The following is a 16587-nucleotide window of genomic DNA, read 5'->3' on the forward strand; positions in this document are numbered from 1 at the left end:
AAAGAGACCATGGAATTTGACAACAGATAAAGGTTTGAATAACACCACAGACACTGCCCTGTTTGTAACCCAGCACTAGACATCTAGCTTTTTAACGGTAGTCGATTGACTTTTTACATCGTAATTAAAATATAATTACATTACTTTCTCCCTTCCCTTTCCTCCCTCCAGTCCCTCCCTGACCCCTCCCTACAATTCCCCATGTCTGCCCTCACCCTTCTTGATAGCCTTTCTTTCTTTATTATTGTGTACACACGTTCGCGCGCCTACTTCCCACCATGCACGCACACGTGCACCTACATATTGACAAATCTATAAATACGGCTTGCTGAGCCCATCTTTTGCTGTGACACCCGGCTTCTTAGAGTCCATCTCCTCACTGTGTAGCAAGTATAGTAAGTCTGGGTCTGGTGACACAGCTCGGCCCGTCTTACAGAGGAACCAGATTTGCCTTCGGCATCCACGTGGTGGCTCACGGTTCATCCGGAGAGTGAATGAGATTCAGGCAAGTGTTTGGATCTGTTTAGTTCTCCATTCCACAGCCCATCACTCGCTGTGGTGGCTCCATTGACTACTTGATTCAAGGTGGCCTTGATAACTGTGAAGTGCTCCTCTGACCTCTGGTCACGCATCTCTTTCTTTGGCCCCCTCAGCCACCGGAAGTGCTCATGATGTACATGCATGGAGGCAAAACACCCCCACACATAAAACAAAAGTATCTGTAGGAAAAAAAACCAGTGCAACTTCCCATTAGGGCACCCACTATACGTTCACACTGATTTTACTTGATTTCTACTGAAGTAAGAAGATACAATCTCACAGCCACCCTTTTTCTGTCTGGAGAAAACCCTTCCTTCATTCAGCCTCTGCTCAGGATTGCTTAGTTTCTCACCCCTCAGAGTTTCTGCTTCCTGCCAGGCCAGTGGTCTAAAAGTGTGTAACTCAAGGTGACAGTCCGAGATTTAGTGGCAAAGTAAGCTCATCGTCTGCGTCCTCTATTTCCTGCTGGTATTATCTCGACTTGCCTTCTTTGGGTCTGATCTCGTCCAGCAGGATATGAGGTGGCATCTGTCTATAGCTCCTTTTCAACCCGCTCTCTTCTCTAGTTGTTCTTTTTACGGTGGTTTCTCTGACTTTCATCGTACACGCACTATGAACGGAAGCGTAGTGTGTATTTGCATATGCATCTGGGCATCCTTCACACACGAGCACAATGCTTTTGTACTCTCTGGTTCCATGGTTCGACATCACCTCACTTTTCTGTCTGCATTTGACCCTGTGAAACAAGTTTCATTATTGGTCAACAGAGGCATGTTCAGTAGCATCAGAGACTGCCTTTCTTCTGTTCCCAGAGCTGCCAGTGCAGCCTGAGGAGTTGTCAAAGTGTCCTGGTGAACATTGGTTGGAGATCCTGGTCGGGACTGTTCTTTACTGACCTGGCTTTTTATGAGGTATCCAATTCCTTTTGGTCATGTCATGCAGCTCAGTGCATGTGCTTTATCCTAACCACAAGGCCTCTGTGAGCAGTGTTCCTACTCTCTGCTATAACCTGGGCGGCCGATCCTGTGAACTCAGCTAGTTCTGCTGCTTTGCTCATACAGCCCTGCTCTCTGCTCCTTGGCTCAGAAAGGCCAGTTCAGGACAGGCTTTCGACTTCCGTGACATCCTCTCTTGTTCTCTGGACTATAGACATTTCACCTACTCAAGTGGAAAATTGGACTTAAATTTTCTTGCTCACTTTCAGCATCCCTTAGGCCTGTAGCTGGGACAGTCGATTGTTTTTCAACACACACACACACACACACACACACACACACACACACACACACACACACTCCCCAAAACCCCCAAAGCTTTTATTTCAACTATTTCTCTCTCCTGTTTCATGTTTCCTCTCTCCCTCTCTCCCTCCTTGCCTTCCTTCTTCCCTTCAGATTTCACGTATTCCAGAGTGGCCTCAAGGTCACTGTGTAGCTGGTCTGGCTCCGCCTCCCAGGTGTTAGAATTACAGGTGTGCTTTGCCATGCCCAGCTGTGCTTAAATTTCTATTTTGAAACAGAGACACCTCAAACTGAATATTTAGTTATTCCACTGGGCATTTCCGCTGGGAAAAGTATCATACACTGAAGTGAGTCTCTTGCAGCTCATCTAAGAAGGGGGACGGTGCTGTGGCTGGAAGGGAAGGTCAGAGAGTGTGCCTCTGTTTTTCAAACATTATCATGCAGATATCTTGGCATTCACTATTTGTTCCTTAGCATTCCCTAATCACCTATCACATCCAGATCTGTAGTTAATATGAGGATCCCAGATAGCTCGTAATGTCCCTTTCATCACCATAAAGCAGTCCTAACTGTCCCTAGACAGAGTCCCTAATGCAGGTCACTAGAGAATATGGGCATGTTGCCTTTAGAGGTATCTGTCCCACGGAGTCAAGCATTTGTCTCTCTTTCTCTGCAAGAGAGTGAATGAGATTCAGGTAAGTGTTTGGTTCTGTTGGGTCCTCCATCCCACAGCCCAGCATTTCCTAGATGGTAACTGCGGTGGCTCCATTGGATACCTGATTAAAGGTGGCCTTGATGACTGTGAAGTGCTCCTTTGACCTCTGGCTCAGGCGTCTTTTTCTTTGGGACAGTTGGTTTGTTTCACTCTTTTCCTTTGATTGTGAAGCCTTGAGAAAAAAGCCTGAGGTATGAACTCGGGTTCTCTCAGGTGACTTGTTTCATTGGTTGGCCTATTGATTGTTAACCTGTCAGTGAGGTGTCAGATTCAAGGCACTCCCTATGTGGATGCTAAGGGCAATGCAGAGGAATGGCTGCTCTTTTTTTTTTTAAAGCTAATTATTTAGTTCTCTTTGTTCTCCTTGGTGTGTCCAAGCTTAGTGGTCAATTCTCAGAGAGGCATTTCAAAAATGGAATTCAGGTCTTCCTCTTACCGTGTTTCACAGAAACATCATTACTTCTTGAGAATTGTCAAATATCTAGTTAATTCGCAATTACATACTCATTCTTGTGATTTCTTGCTCAATGTCTTTTACTGCCAGTCAATAGAGGCTGCAGGGACACTTTGACTTTTTGTTACTTCAGGTCCCCAGGACCCAACGCATCGCCTCTAGCATGCTAAGTGCTTAATATATATTTGTTGAAGGGAAGAAAAAAAGCCAAGTCAGAGAGACATAATAACAAAAAAGAATTTCAAATTAATGATCATTTCCAATTGTGTCCCTAGCCCCCTGAGAGGACATACACTGTTACCATTTATTATTGACTTTGGTGGTCAGTGCTTGAATCCTGTGTTGAGAAATTGCTAACATTTTTAATTGTTTTGGAGGAGTATGGGTAAGAGGAATACGACCCAAGTTCAAAATGTGGAAAAATCCTGGGACATACCTGTGGATGCCTATCACTAGGCATCTTGTCACGTGTCTCAGGGTCTAGTGAGAGCAGATTCAAGCCCAGAGTCCTTACCCAGGTCGGTGTTTTCTACAGCAGAACCAATCAACTGCCATGTTTTGAGTATCTCCCATTCCAGAGTCTCAACTGTAAGTTAGTACCCCAACCTGCATCTTTTTTTTCATCTTTATTAACTTGGGTATTTCTTATTTACATTTCTATTGTTATTCCCTTTCCTAGTTTCCAGGCCAACATCCCTCTAACTCCCCTCCCCCTTCTCTGGGGGTGTTCCCCTCCCCATCCTCCCCCCATTACCCGCCCTCCCCCCAACAATCCCATTCACTGGTGGTTCAGTCTTGGCAGGACCAAGGGCTTCCCCTTCCACTGGTGCTCTTATTAGGCTATTCAATCGACAAATGGGATCTCATAAAACTGCAAAGCTTCTGTAAGGCTAAGGACACTGTTGTTAGGACAAAACGGCAACCAACAGATTGGGAAAAGATCTTTACCAATCCTACAACTGATAGAGGGCTTATATCCAAAATATACAAAGAACTCAAGAAGTTAGACTGCAGGGAAACAAATAACCCTATTAAAAAATGGGGTTCAGAGCTAAACAAAGAATTCACAGCTGAGGAATGCCGAATGGCTGAGAAACACCTAAAGAAATGTTCAACATCTTTAGTCATAAGGGAAATGCAAATCAAAATAACCCTGAGATTTCACCTCACACCAGTGAAAATGGCTAAGATCAAAAACTCAGGTGACAGCAGATGCTGGCAAGGATGCGGAGAAAGAGGAACACTCCTCCATTGTTGGTGGGATTGCAGACTGGTACAACCATTCTGGAAATCAGTCTGGAGGTTCCTCAGAAAACTGGACATTGAACTGCCTGAGGATCCAGCTATACCTCCCTTGGGTATATACCCAAAAGATGCTCCAACATACAACAACACACATGCTCCACTATGTTCATAGCAGTCTTATTTATAATAGCCAATCTGCATCTTTTGGTAAGTTCTACTGTGGCTCCAGACTCACCCTCCTACCCTCCTTGGGCAAAGCCATTCATTGCTTAGGGGCTTAGGTTTTCTTATCTATGGGAGGATGTGAGGTAGAGAGTGGGGGGAGGGCAGTTCAAATCGAATGGCATCACCATTGACTTCAAAACTCCAAGATTCTGCCAACATTGTTATACATGCTGGGTCCTCTAAAGGCCTGTTATGGTAGTTTGACAAAAGTCATTTTAGTTGGGTCCTATAGCTATTTGTTTTCCTCTAAGCAAGAGTGTCCCACCTAAGGACTTTGGCTCACCTATAATGAACACCTCTCCCTTAGGTTGAGCCATTGCCTAGTCTGGGGATAACATGTTCACTTTTAGACTTAAGTTCCCGAACACAGATGGACAAGCTGACACGACCCAATTTGTCTCCTCTCTTTCCAACCACAGCTTTTGCTTGGTTTTAGAGTAGTGGTATTTTAAGGTTTGAGAAAATTGCAACTGGAAAGTGTGGATTTTTTTTTTAAAGCATGAGCTCATGTTCTCTACTTGGATCCTAGCCAGGGCAAACAGATGGCAGGCGCCCCAAAGACTCCAGAAAAGTTTCTTTGCAAGTTGGGGGAAGAGGGTGTGAGACGGTTGACCTCAGTTGTCACTCTGTGGGTAAAACAGAAGAACCCAAAGTGGACATGCTTAGGTTGTTGAATGAATTAAGCTCTTAGAAGGTAGCCTGAGAGCTCAGACGTTGTTACTCGTGTATTTGTACATGAATGAGGGAACTGAGGAACAGAGAAGCTATAGCACGTTATATTTCCTGCCTTGCTATTTATTTTCTCCTCTTCACCTCCTCCCTTTCTTCTTCTCCTCCTCTTCTTTTTGCTTTTCTTTTTTAAAGATTATCTTCTATAATACGAGTTTGCCTGGGACTCACTCTGAAACCAACATTGGCCTTGAACTCATGGCCATTCCTCTGCCTCTGCCTCCTGAGTGCTAGAATTACAGGCGTGCATTCAGGCTGGCTTCTGGCTTTTCTGTGTTTTAATAGTATGTATCACTTAGAGACCGGCATACTCACCCCTGTAAAGCAGCTGCCCCTGAAATGGCATTACTGTCTTTCAATCCAATTTTCACTGGTTGTGGGCAAATGTATGCTTGCTAAGTAGATCTATTATAATATATCTTGTTCTTTTCATCCCATGCTTGGACCAATCAAATACTCTCCTGCAGTGGGCAAGACCTCCTCCTACCCCTTTCTCTCCGTGCACTGATCTCACTCCAGGCACTGAATTAGGATGGCTGTTGCTTGCTTGGTGATATATTTCAAACTTGCTATTGATGGAGGTTTTATTCCATTTCTGTCTTGATCGGGGGTTTTATTCCTACACAAAGCATCATAACCAAGAAGCAAGTTGGGGAGGAAAAGGTTTATTCAGCTTTCACTTCCACATTGTTGTTCATCACCAAAGGAAGTCGGGAATGAAACTCAAGCAGGACAGGAAGCAGGAGCTGATGCAGAGGTAATGGATGGATGTTACTTCCTGGCTTGCTCAGCTTGCTCTTATAGAACCCAGGACCACCAGCCCAGGGACGGCACCACCCACTATGGCTCCTCTCACTCTTGATCACTAATTGAGAAAATGCCTTACAGCTGGATCTCATGGAGGCATTTCCTCAAGGCAGGTTCCTTTCTTTGTGGTAACTCCAGCTTAGGTCAAGTTGACACACACACACACACATACACACACAAAACAACAAAAAACAAAAAACAAAAAACAAAAAACAAGCCAGTAAGTACAATCTCCTTGGCCCCTCTTCTGGGCTTCACCTTTCTCATAAGTTCCATGTATTTCATTATTCAACGAAGCATGCAGCTGATGCCTGACTCAGATCCAGGCAAAGGAGCTCAGAGGGAGGAACTGAATTGCTCTTCTGTAAAGTCTGTGAATAGAGCAACAGAGTTTTTTGTTCTCTTTCTAGTCAGTGGGGTTAATCTAAGAATGAGACCATAAAGAGGCATAGTATCTCATAGCCAAAGACTCCTGTATCATCCTTCTACTGAGTCCCTCACACTGGGAGGATGGGACCTTTATACTCGCTCCTCTCTCTTTGTCTGCTCTGATGAGTGAGGGTCATGTATAACTTCAAATATTTAAGCTCAACCCCATCATTTTAGGACCCTGTTAACAAGTTAGTTGGATGGAATTGAGGACATTCAATGGCATTACTTTGTAATACTTGCCAACTTGAACTAGAGCTGGGGAGAACTGACATCCTTGGGTCTTCTGTGGCAACTTATTTCAAGTGATCCAAGTTGCAGATGTGCGATTCTTTTGTACAAGCTAAACATGAATTCTGTGAGAATTTCCTCCCACAAAACTGTCTAATTTGGGAACTGGGGGTTTTAGTGCTTTGTCAGTGAACCAAGAAACAGTGATGGGAGTGAAGTCATTAAAACAATAAACAACCTGGGATGGATCGTGGCTGCTGGAGCCTCTGGTAGCACTGGCTCGAGGATGGCTGGGAGGTAAATGTTGGAAAATAGGAATGAGATTGAAGTGGGAAAAAAACAAGAAATGAATTGATGAAAATGTTAAGCCCCAGTCCAAGCTCTGGAAAAATATTACAAAGGTTTTTAGAAAGCCCATGGAAAATATACTAGGATATCTTGAACATTAATGAGTTATCTAGTTAATTGATTTAGGCATGTGTGTGTTGTGTGCTCGCATGCACATGTGCCTGTGCTTGTCCCATTGAATGCGCAGATGTCAAAAGACAGCTTGCAGGAACTGGTTTTCTTTCCCCAGTGTGAGTCCCTGGGATCAAACTCACGTTGTCAGGCTTAGTGACAAGTACCTTTCCTCTGTGAGTTATCGCATTCATCCAGGCTTAGTATTTAAATGACTGAGGCCCCACCCACTGTACTTAATTTGCTGTTTTGAAATCCACAGTACATCCAGTTCTCTATCTTCTAAGAAAGGATAACAGCAGTCATGTCATAAGCCTTTCCTGTTCCTATTGCACCTTCCGATAGAAGGAGAAAATATTATGGGCTTTTGCTAATCTATTTTCTGTCAATGGCTTTGGCAGCAGTGCAGAAAATGAATTTCAAGATGGCATAAAACCATCCTATGACTCACCCTAGAATCAAAGATGGGGGCTACGTTAAGTCTCTATGAAGCTGCTAACACAAGCTTTATTTATGTTGCCAGAGTTTATTTGGGAATTTAAGAAAAAAGGGGCTTCACTGAGCATTTGGGGGGAATCTACTCTTTACAAGCAAAAATCACACTAAACCAAACAGAAAGGACTCCTGGGTAAGCTTCTGACGGAAGAGCAGGTTCAAAGGGCGACGGGTGTGTGTGTTTAGTTGCAATGGGTTAGAAGTGTTGATCACAGAAAAGAATTTTTTAGCTTAAGATGCAGAAGTATTGTCGCAAGACTCTGGAACAGCAGCTCTGGTCTCATTTGATTCATCTCTTGAGGGGTCCACGTTCTCTGAAAAGTGGAACAAACTGTTCAGTACTGAGGTTTTCCTTGCCTGCCATTAGTTTGAAGATGAGCTTTGAAATTCTTTCTTTCTTTTAGAAATATTTATTTTATTTCTAGTCTCGTGTGTGTGTGTGTGTGTGTGTGTGTGTGTGTGTATCTGTGTGTGAAAATGTGTGTACAGGTACCACAGTGACCAGAAAAGGTATTGGATTTCCCAAAGCTGGAATTGTAAATGGTTGTGAGTACTGGGCACTGAATGTGGATCCTCTGAAAGGGTAGGCTACTTTCCTCAGCCTCTTGAGCCTTGAAATTCTTGAGTGAACATTTATAACCTCAAACATGAGAGCATATTTTCCATGTGTGTATGTGTGTTTCTGAGCACACGCTAAGCAAGCATTCTATCACTAAATTCAGCCTTATACTTCATTCTTACATATCTCACAAAGGTAGGTTTCCATGGCAACACATCCACATCCATGCTGCTCTTTAGGTCACAGACAGGCTTTGGATCATTCCCTGGCTATAGTAATTATGCTTCTGCTAACTCATATGGAGATACACATGCATATGCATATGTATGAATTAATACACACACACACACACACACACACACACACACAAGCCTTATTGTCAGAAAAATAATATCCAGCCATGCCACTAAGACAAAAGAGCCTCTATAAATATTATACCAAGTTTATACAGCAGTTTGCATCTCATTCCTTGTCAATAATCCTCTCTCTTCATAGCTCACCATGACCAGGATATCAAGGATGGTCTCTGACTTTACGTTAGGTGATGGAAAGATGTATTAAGGACATATTTGTTAGCAGTATTCTTACATCTTCCCAAGATCTGAGGAGACTCAGAGATAACCGTGAGGTTCACTAAATCTCAGAGATGAATTTGATTAAGCTCCTTGTCCCTGTGTAGTCAGGAGAGTTTAGTCCTCTGATTGGTCAGATCTGACTCATGTGCTACCTGTTATGTCAACTTCATGAAACCAGGAAGGGTGGGGAGATGCTGGGAATTCTAAAGTTGAAGATACACCAAGAAGATTAAAAGAAGTGCAAGCAGACACAAGGGGAGGCACGCTCAGAGAATTAGCTTAAATATAATTTTATTATTTACCTCACTGGAAGAACAACAGTGTAAGGACACTTAGAACTTAGTAATGCTCACTTTCAAGGTATGCTTGAAATAGCACACTTAAAATGAAAACCAAAGCCTGGGCTTCATTTTCTAGCATTAGTACTATCACTGAAACAATCTTATTTCTAGTTTAGACGTTAGTCTAAACGAATGTGCTCAGAGTGGAAATTCTAAGTGGTCAGGGATGTGTCTGCTTTGCCTTTCTGTGTCTTCCATACAAAACACGGATTCTCAATGTGACTTGTTGGATAAGGAGCGGTCTCTCTAGCTGCTGTTTTCTCTCAGGCATTTTTTTTTCCAGTGGGTTCATCTTCCATGGTCTGCTTATGAACCTCTGAGAGCTGCAGAGTATGTGGAGCGAAAGGAAAACTCAGTAATATGTTTCACGAAACACTGAACACATGAGTATTACCTGAGGGTCTCACCACCCCATTTGGCTTTCCCACATCTTGATGCCCCCTTGACTTGTTTCTGTACAAACCCACTCACGCATGGGACACTTTCCCAGCATTTCTCTCACTACTTCTATTTCATCTTGTCCAAGTGCAGGGTCTATGCAACATTCACCACGAAGCTCTTACTCCTTCCAATAAGAAACAAATGTTCTCTTCTGAGCTGGCGCCCAAATCATATTCAGCTGTGATCTGCTACTATTTGTACTCAAGAGGGAGACAGCTCAGGAACAGGGGCATGCTGGGATGTCCCGTAGCGCCCAATTTAGCTCTTGCCAAAAGCATTTGCTAAAACTGTTTGCTAACTTGAACTGAGATAACAAGATCAGAAGCTATAGGGCAGTAGTTAGGGCTACACCATTAAAAGGACTCGGTTTGGGATGGTGAAAAGCTGTGAGGGTATTTTATATTGTCAGTCATTCTGTGTTCTGACAATTAAGAGGTTCATTTTGTGAGAGCAAAATCACTTTCCATATTGCTTCGACAGAAGCCCTGCAACTCTTTTTTCTTTATATTTGGGAAATTTCTGTAATGCGAACCTCAAAATTGTGAAAAACGTGAGCCAGAAGAAATAACATTTCATAGACATCTTTGAAGAAAGTTCACATTAGAATTTCAAACCAGGGCAACACGTCTCAGTTTCCTGAGGCAAAAGATTTCATCAAGATGAACTTATTTTCTGTCAGGTCTTTAAGTGGCTGTGGGTTGAGAACTCTGGCAAGCTCAAGAGAACTGGCATCCTTTTATTCTGATCTCTTGCCCTAGATATAGTCAAAATCTGACAGCTATTATAGGGTTATAGTTTGGGGTTTTCGGGTACATTCAAATTCTGAAGTGTAGAATGGGTAGGGCATGTAAACGGGGTACAGACATGTGCCAACTTCTCAGAAGTTCATGGGAAGCAATGCTCATGGCAAAAAAAAAAAAGGATTTTCTTCAGAGTGAAGGGCTTGCGCGTGAAGTAACTTACTTTGGATTGCTTATGAAATCCCTTGACCCTGCTTGTCTGTTACTTTCCCTGTGCCAGGTGGCGATGCTGATTTGTGCTGGTTTCCTCATTGCCTGGATTCCTTACGCGGTAGTCTCCGTGTGGTCAGCTTTTGGAAGGCCGAACTCCATCCCTATACAGCTCTCCGTGGTGCCCACGCTCCTCGCAAAATCTGCAGCGATGTACAACCCAATCATCTACCAGGTCATTGATTACAGATTTGCCTGTTGCCAGACTGGTGGTTTGAGAGCAACAAAGAAGAAGTCTTTGGAAGACTTTAGGTAACATTCAGAAGCTAGAAATCAATTGTTTCCTTTGTCTTAAAATGCCATAGTGATTTAAGCAGACACTTGGGTGCTAACTAAATTCCTAAGGAGTTGGGTTAGGAGGATTTTGTTTTCTGTTCATAAAAATTCCAGAAGCCAAGTCATCAGATACGTATGGGTTGGATGATGGCCAGATATTGAGACCAGGCGTTCTGTTTTTGATCCTAGAGCAACTAGGATGCTATACTGTGCTTATTCACTGGTTGCAGACTTCCTTTTGGGGTATTGAATCCATATCAGTCCAAGAATGCTGGTCTATGTGGAATTGATTCAATAATAAATTCTTGTCAAGGAATTATTTGCCACTGTTGTTTGGGCCATCAGAACTCTTGGCTAAAAAAAAAAATCCAAGGACTTAAGCAGAAGTGAGAGAGAAGGGCCATGAAACCATTCCTCTCTAACTTTTTTCTTTCTGGTTCTTTAAGTTATATTGAGAGATAGAAGATGTTATTCATCTGTGTTAGATGAAGAAAGAGGTTCAAGTAAGGTTAAGATCGGGGAAGCCACTCATATTTATATAGTCCAAAGGGAGTGGGGTAGGAATTGTTACTTAAATCCTAGCTTTTAAAAAAGTCTATACTGCTATACTGCTTTGATGCAGAGTGTACAAGAATTTGAATTATTTTTCCTAGAGGTCCAATACTCAGATCGAATGAAGAGCTGGGCCAGTAGCTGTGGGGAGGCCTTCTGTAACTATTCCTTGCCCATCTTTGGGTAAAAAGTGGAAGATGCTTTTCAAGTCATTTTCTTGGCTAAGGAGGTAGAGGTTTTAGGGTCTCTGGTCCTCCTTAATTATTACTTAGTGACAAGGTATTATTCAATACCGCTTTTCTTTAATAAGATGTACTAGAGAAAGAACATCAGGAAGACATTAAATTTTGCCTGTAACATTGACCAAGTGACAGCTCTCTTAAACATATATATATGTATATGTGTGTGTGTGTTTGTGTGTATGTGTGTATGATCAAATAAAAATCATCAAAGTTTATAAATGAATAGCATTCTTGTCATTGTTGCTGTGACAAAGGGACACAATCTACAGTTTGAGATGGAAGATTGTGTTTAAGACCTCAGTTTCCAATAGTCTGACTTTTGAGAGGCACTTTAGCTGCTTTGACTCTAAGGGTAGGATGAGCTACTAAGGACATTGTAATAACTGAACAAAAGGATGCGTGGGAAAGGCCTATGTGACCGCTGTGGATGGGTGGCCTTTCATTCTTCACAGTTCATGTCTTCTCTTCGGAAATGAATAGGTAAAGCCAAATGCAAACATGCATCTCTTTAGGAAGTAATAAAGCATTGTCCTTGTTAGCTGCCAATTCTTTATTGTGAATGCAGGTAGGGAGAACAGAGAGTCATTTTCACAGAGAATTTTGGGACAAGGTAACGGGACACTTCTTTATTTAAAAAAATGAGAACATGGCAGGGACGGCTGGAAGCACATTTCACCTAGCTCAGAATTTTGCGACAGACTAGCTCTGTGATTTGCACGTTTACTCACAAGTGTGAACAGCACATAAATATTTAACATTCGGCAAGGGAAAGAGGGACAGAAAGTGACTTTGGGCCACAAGGCTTGAGAAAACTCAGTCAAGCAGGAGACAGCTCAGTTCGGTTGTTCTCATTAAACATTTATGTGAAACACAGTGACTGCTTTTCTGAAGACGACTAAGGCTAGTTCATTCCCCTGGAGTTCCTGCTTTCTCTGGGGAACCTGGCATCAGGGCTGAGGCTGAGTCTTTGGATTCTATAGGCTGAAGTTGTCTCCCAGGAAGCCATTTTGAAGAGGTGTTGAGCTGTAGGCTTTAGAAAGGTCTATTCCACAGTGCAGAGCAGAAGTGTGGAAGGTGGCTATTAGAGCTTATCTTATAAATAAAGAGAATAAAATGAATTCTTGTTTACCTTCATTGTTCTTGAGAGGCTAAGTGCTCCTTGGGTGACAAGAAGTGACGTGAAGCCAGTTCAGACAAGTCACTGGCCTGAAGTGAGGTTAACTGATGATATCTTTGCTCCTCCTGTTTCTGAGATCTGAAATGGGTTTGCTTTGAAGAAGAAAACCATTGAATTCAAATAGAAAAGCTACTGGGTCGAATGTGAGATTATGAAAATAAATTTCGAGTTAATTTGAACGGTCATTGCAAAATAAAACTAAACCTTCCCTTTCCACAGCCAAGCTTCCTGAAGTTTTGGCAGAGGGTAACGAGCCAGTCAACAAACAAAAAGAGACCCTAAACTTCCTAACATAGAAAGACTCTCATTTGAAATGACACTGCACTCTTCATTCGGGTGTCTAGATGTAGCCTCTTGTTACTGTGTAGTCGAGTTATCTCAGGAACTCTGAAAACCCCACCACCAGAGACCAGCTTTTCATTGGTCCAGGCTGGACGGGAGTTTCAGCCTTTTGACTGACTCTTCCCGGTGGTTCTCATCATAGCCAGGTTAGAAAGATGGAGAAGACACTGAGAAGGGAGTGCTGTTGACAGAAGGCAAAGTTACAGTTCTTTGTTCAGCTTCCATGGAGACCTATGAAGTCACCTATAGCTGCTGACAGGGGAATTAGACTTCAGATGCTTGCACAGAAAATAATATCCAAAGACTCAGTGGACTGTGCTATGTAGGACAGACGCCTTTCACATTTCTAATACTTTAGAGGGTTGAGGCCCATAGGAAAACAACACCCTAAATTATGGGATGCCTGTTATCTGTTAAGTCTCTCTGACTGCCCTGCATGCTGCATTTCCAGATGAATGAGTACAGTGAATTACAGCTTTGACATCACAGGGAATGGGCTATAAAGTGGAGACCTGTATGTGGAAGGCTTTGCCAAAGAATATGATTTTTTCACTTTGAATATTCTAAATTATTAGTTTTCTCCCTTTTTAAGCTGAACTCTTATATTGATGGTCTTCTCCCACTGCCCCAACAAATTGTTTTGTTTATTTTCTACCACTTAATATGAATTATTTTTTTCTTTTTCTTTTTTTCGGAGCTGGGGACCGAACCCAGGGCCTTGCGCTTACTAGGCAAGCGCTCTACCACTGAGCTAAATCCCCAACCCCGAATTATTTTTTTTCTTTTAGATTTTATACATGTATTCAATACATCTAGGTGACATCTACACTCTTTCCCCTCAGGCTCCCCTGAATAAGTGGTAATGGTAGTTAAGGTGACATGATAACATGTGCACATGTACATACGCACATGTACATGTAGATGTGCCTGTCTATATGCCTTTTCACGTCTCTTCTCTTATTTCCAGGCTGCACACTGTAACCGCAGTCAGGAAGTCTTCTGCTGTGGTGGAGATCCATCAAGAGGTATGAAGATGGACAGAACGTCACTCATGGACACACTTATTCACACGCTTGCCTCTCCACTCTTCCTAACATTCAATCGTGGCCTCACTCTTGCCTTTATATTATATTTTTATATTTTGTATATTCCCCCCTTTTTCTTGAAGCCAGGATTTGTTGGGAAATTGCAAATGGAAACTAGGCTGGGACTTTCTGAACATTAGGAAGGATGTCTTTGATATTCTCTTTTCCTTATGATAAACCTATCCTTATGCCAAAGAGGATTTGCCTGAGATATTAAGAAAAATGTTTACAAGTTTTATTTGTTAGGTGTTATTTTACTTATGCTATCCTGACATCTTCCTTATCATCGACACATTGACATCGTCATCATCATCGTCGTCATCTTCTCCTTCTCCTTCTTCTTCTTCTCCTTCTTCTCCTTCTCCTTCATTTCTTAGTGTAGGGTCAGGGATGCTGTATCTAGGGTTTACTTAGGCAGTGTAGGGACATAGTTATTTGGTAGGACTAGGTTCTCAGAGTTCTTCTCTTCTATGGTGATTGAGGGCCAAGTTCTATGTGTTAGCAATGGGAAGGAGTCCTCAAGGGAAATCAGCTTTGTCTGAAACCCCTAAATGGTTTTCTTGTATCTCTAAATTTGAATAAAAAATCATTCTCATTGACGGCTGTTTTATTCACTTGGATTTTTTATTAGGTTCTGGCTACTTGAATAGAGTGGATAAAATAAGGCATTACAGTCACCATTACCCAAGGAAGGAATTTAGGTAAAAGTACTATTTGTAAGTGCTGTTTCTTTTCTTTGCTTGTTCTTTGTGACCTTGGTTCTTCTTGTCATTGTTCATTTTATTTCAACAAGTACCTCTTGAAGCCCGAGGTTAAAGAGATACTAGTATGAATGAGAAGGAAGGATTTCGAAGACAGATTTGTGTCCTGTAAAAGCTAAGGAGACGAATAAGGCATGTAGATACGTGGTCTAGCTAAGCATTTGTTTCATCAATGTCCTTCTGATTTTCTCTTCTTGTCTGAGCAACAGGCCCAAGCAGGTGTCCTCCCTGCTCCTGCATCCTGTCTCCCTCTGAGTCTACCATGAACACAGCCTTGTTTCTAGTCTTCTGGGAACAGCTAGCAAGAACAGCCAGAAGCAAGTGGGGTCTCCACTGTACTGGTGATCTCTCTACTCCTTGCATTTGAAAGTTTGTAGAGAATCAGCCAGTCCCTCAAGGCTCAGCCCATTGTATATGACACCTTCAGTTCCTTTGTGTTTATTTTCCTTGGGGGTAGCGGTAGGGATGAAGAAGGGGTTCATGTATGCTGTTGGCTTGAGATAATTAAGGAGAAATGACAAAACAAGCTGTGTGATTAAAGCAAAACAAACAAACAAACAAACAAACAAACAAACCCCAAACCAACCAACCAACCAACCAAACAAACAAACAAGTTAACATCTCTGCCTGGGTCTTAGAACTACCAAGGTAGGATTGAGGAAGGACACAATTGTCATGAGAAAGGAGAGGCAAGCTACTTCTGGACAGCTATGTAATTATAGAGATGTGGGAGGAACCTAGATGGGGGAGGCACAGGGTTAGAGCACAGGCTTACACTACCTGGATTTGCAACCCTAATTCAGTGCCTTTAGCAGGAGAGGAGGCAATACCATCAGAGGGTTGTTGTGAGGTGTAATGAATAAGAAAACACCTTTCAGTACCCTGCCTGTCAGAGAGGATGTACTACCAACGTGTTAACTATTGCTCTTATGATTAAAGTAAGGGGTGATACATACCAGAAAAGTGGTCAGCAGTTGTTCTAAACAAACGGACCAGGAAGTTAGGGTGTTTGCAATGTCTAGAATACCAACTACCAGTCTCAAGGCATTGCGGTGGGTGGATTACTTGGTTAGGAGGGAGAGTCATGGTTGTACATTCTCCCACTTATGAGGGACTTTGTAATGAAATTATACCTTATGAGACCTTGGATGAAGGAGTGGCCATGACCATGGGAATGAAAACATAGCTTTAAAATGTCTTACGAAATAGGAGTCCCTGGCAATCGACAGCACTATGATAGAAGAATTAAGAAGGGCTTTGGGAAATCTGCTTGGGAAGTAGTGCGGATAGAGAAAAAGAGCCGATTTTAAAAGACCTGAAAGAAAAGATTAAGGCATAGGAGTGTCTCAAGGAGATAATCTTAGCGGAGGGTGAAGGGGGGGATGGGAGAGATGAGTCCACTCATGCTAGTGCAATCTAGCAGAGAAAGCTAACATTGACCTTTGTGGGAGTCCCTAAATGTAGGACGTACACTTTCATTTATTAACTAAATTGTGGACTTTAACAAGCTTTAAAAAGCATGTATGAAAAGGGATTAACATAGTGAGGAGGGAAAATCGAGTTTAAATAGCAGGAGCTTTGGGGGAAAAGATCCTAGCATTGGTTTTCCCTACCAATTTGAAACACACGGTTTAAATCCTCTGTGCCTGACTCCCA

The 16587-nt window shown here is 42.4% G+C and overlaps 1 protein-coding gene across 2 annotated transcripts in view; it reads left to right on the plus strand.

The window, feature by feature from the left end:
* Window positions 1–16587, plus strand: part of Opn5 (opsin 5) — a 48795-nt gene that overhangs the window by 17977 nt on the left and 14231 nt on the right. Inside the window, 2 exon segments of one of the 2 annotated variants that reach the window (NM_001389270.1) lie at window positions 10507–10748; window positions 14053–14110. In NM_001389270.1, the coding sequence (NP_001376199.1) occupies window positions 10507–10748; window positions 14053–14110 (300 nt within the window). 2 annotated transcript variants of the gene reach the window in all.

The sequence above is a fragment of the Rattus norvegicus genome, chromosome 9 (assembly GCF_021556685.1).
Source record: "Rattus norvegicus strain SHRSP/BbbUtx chromosome 9, alternate assembly SHRSP_T2T, whole genome shotgun sequence".
Taxonomy (NCBI): domain Eukaryota; kingdom Metazoa; phylum Chordata; class Mammalia; order Rodentia; family Muridae; genus Rattus; species Rattus norvegicus.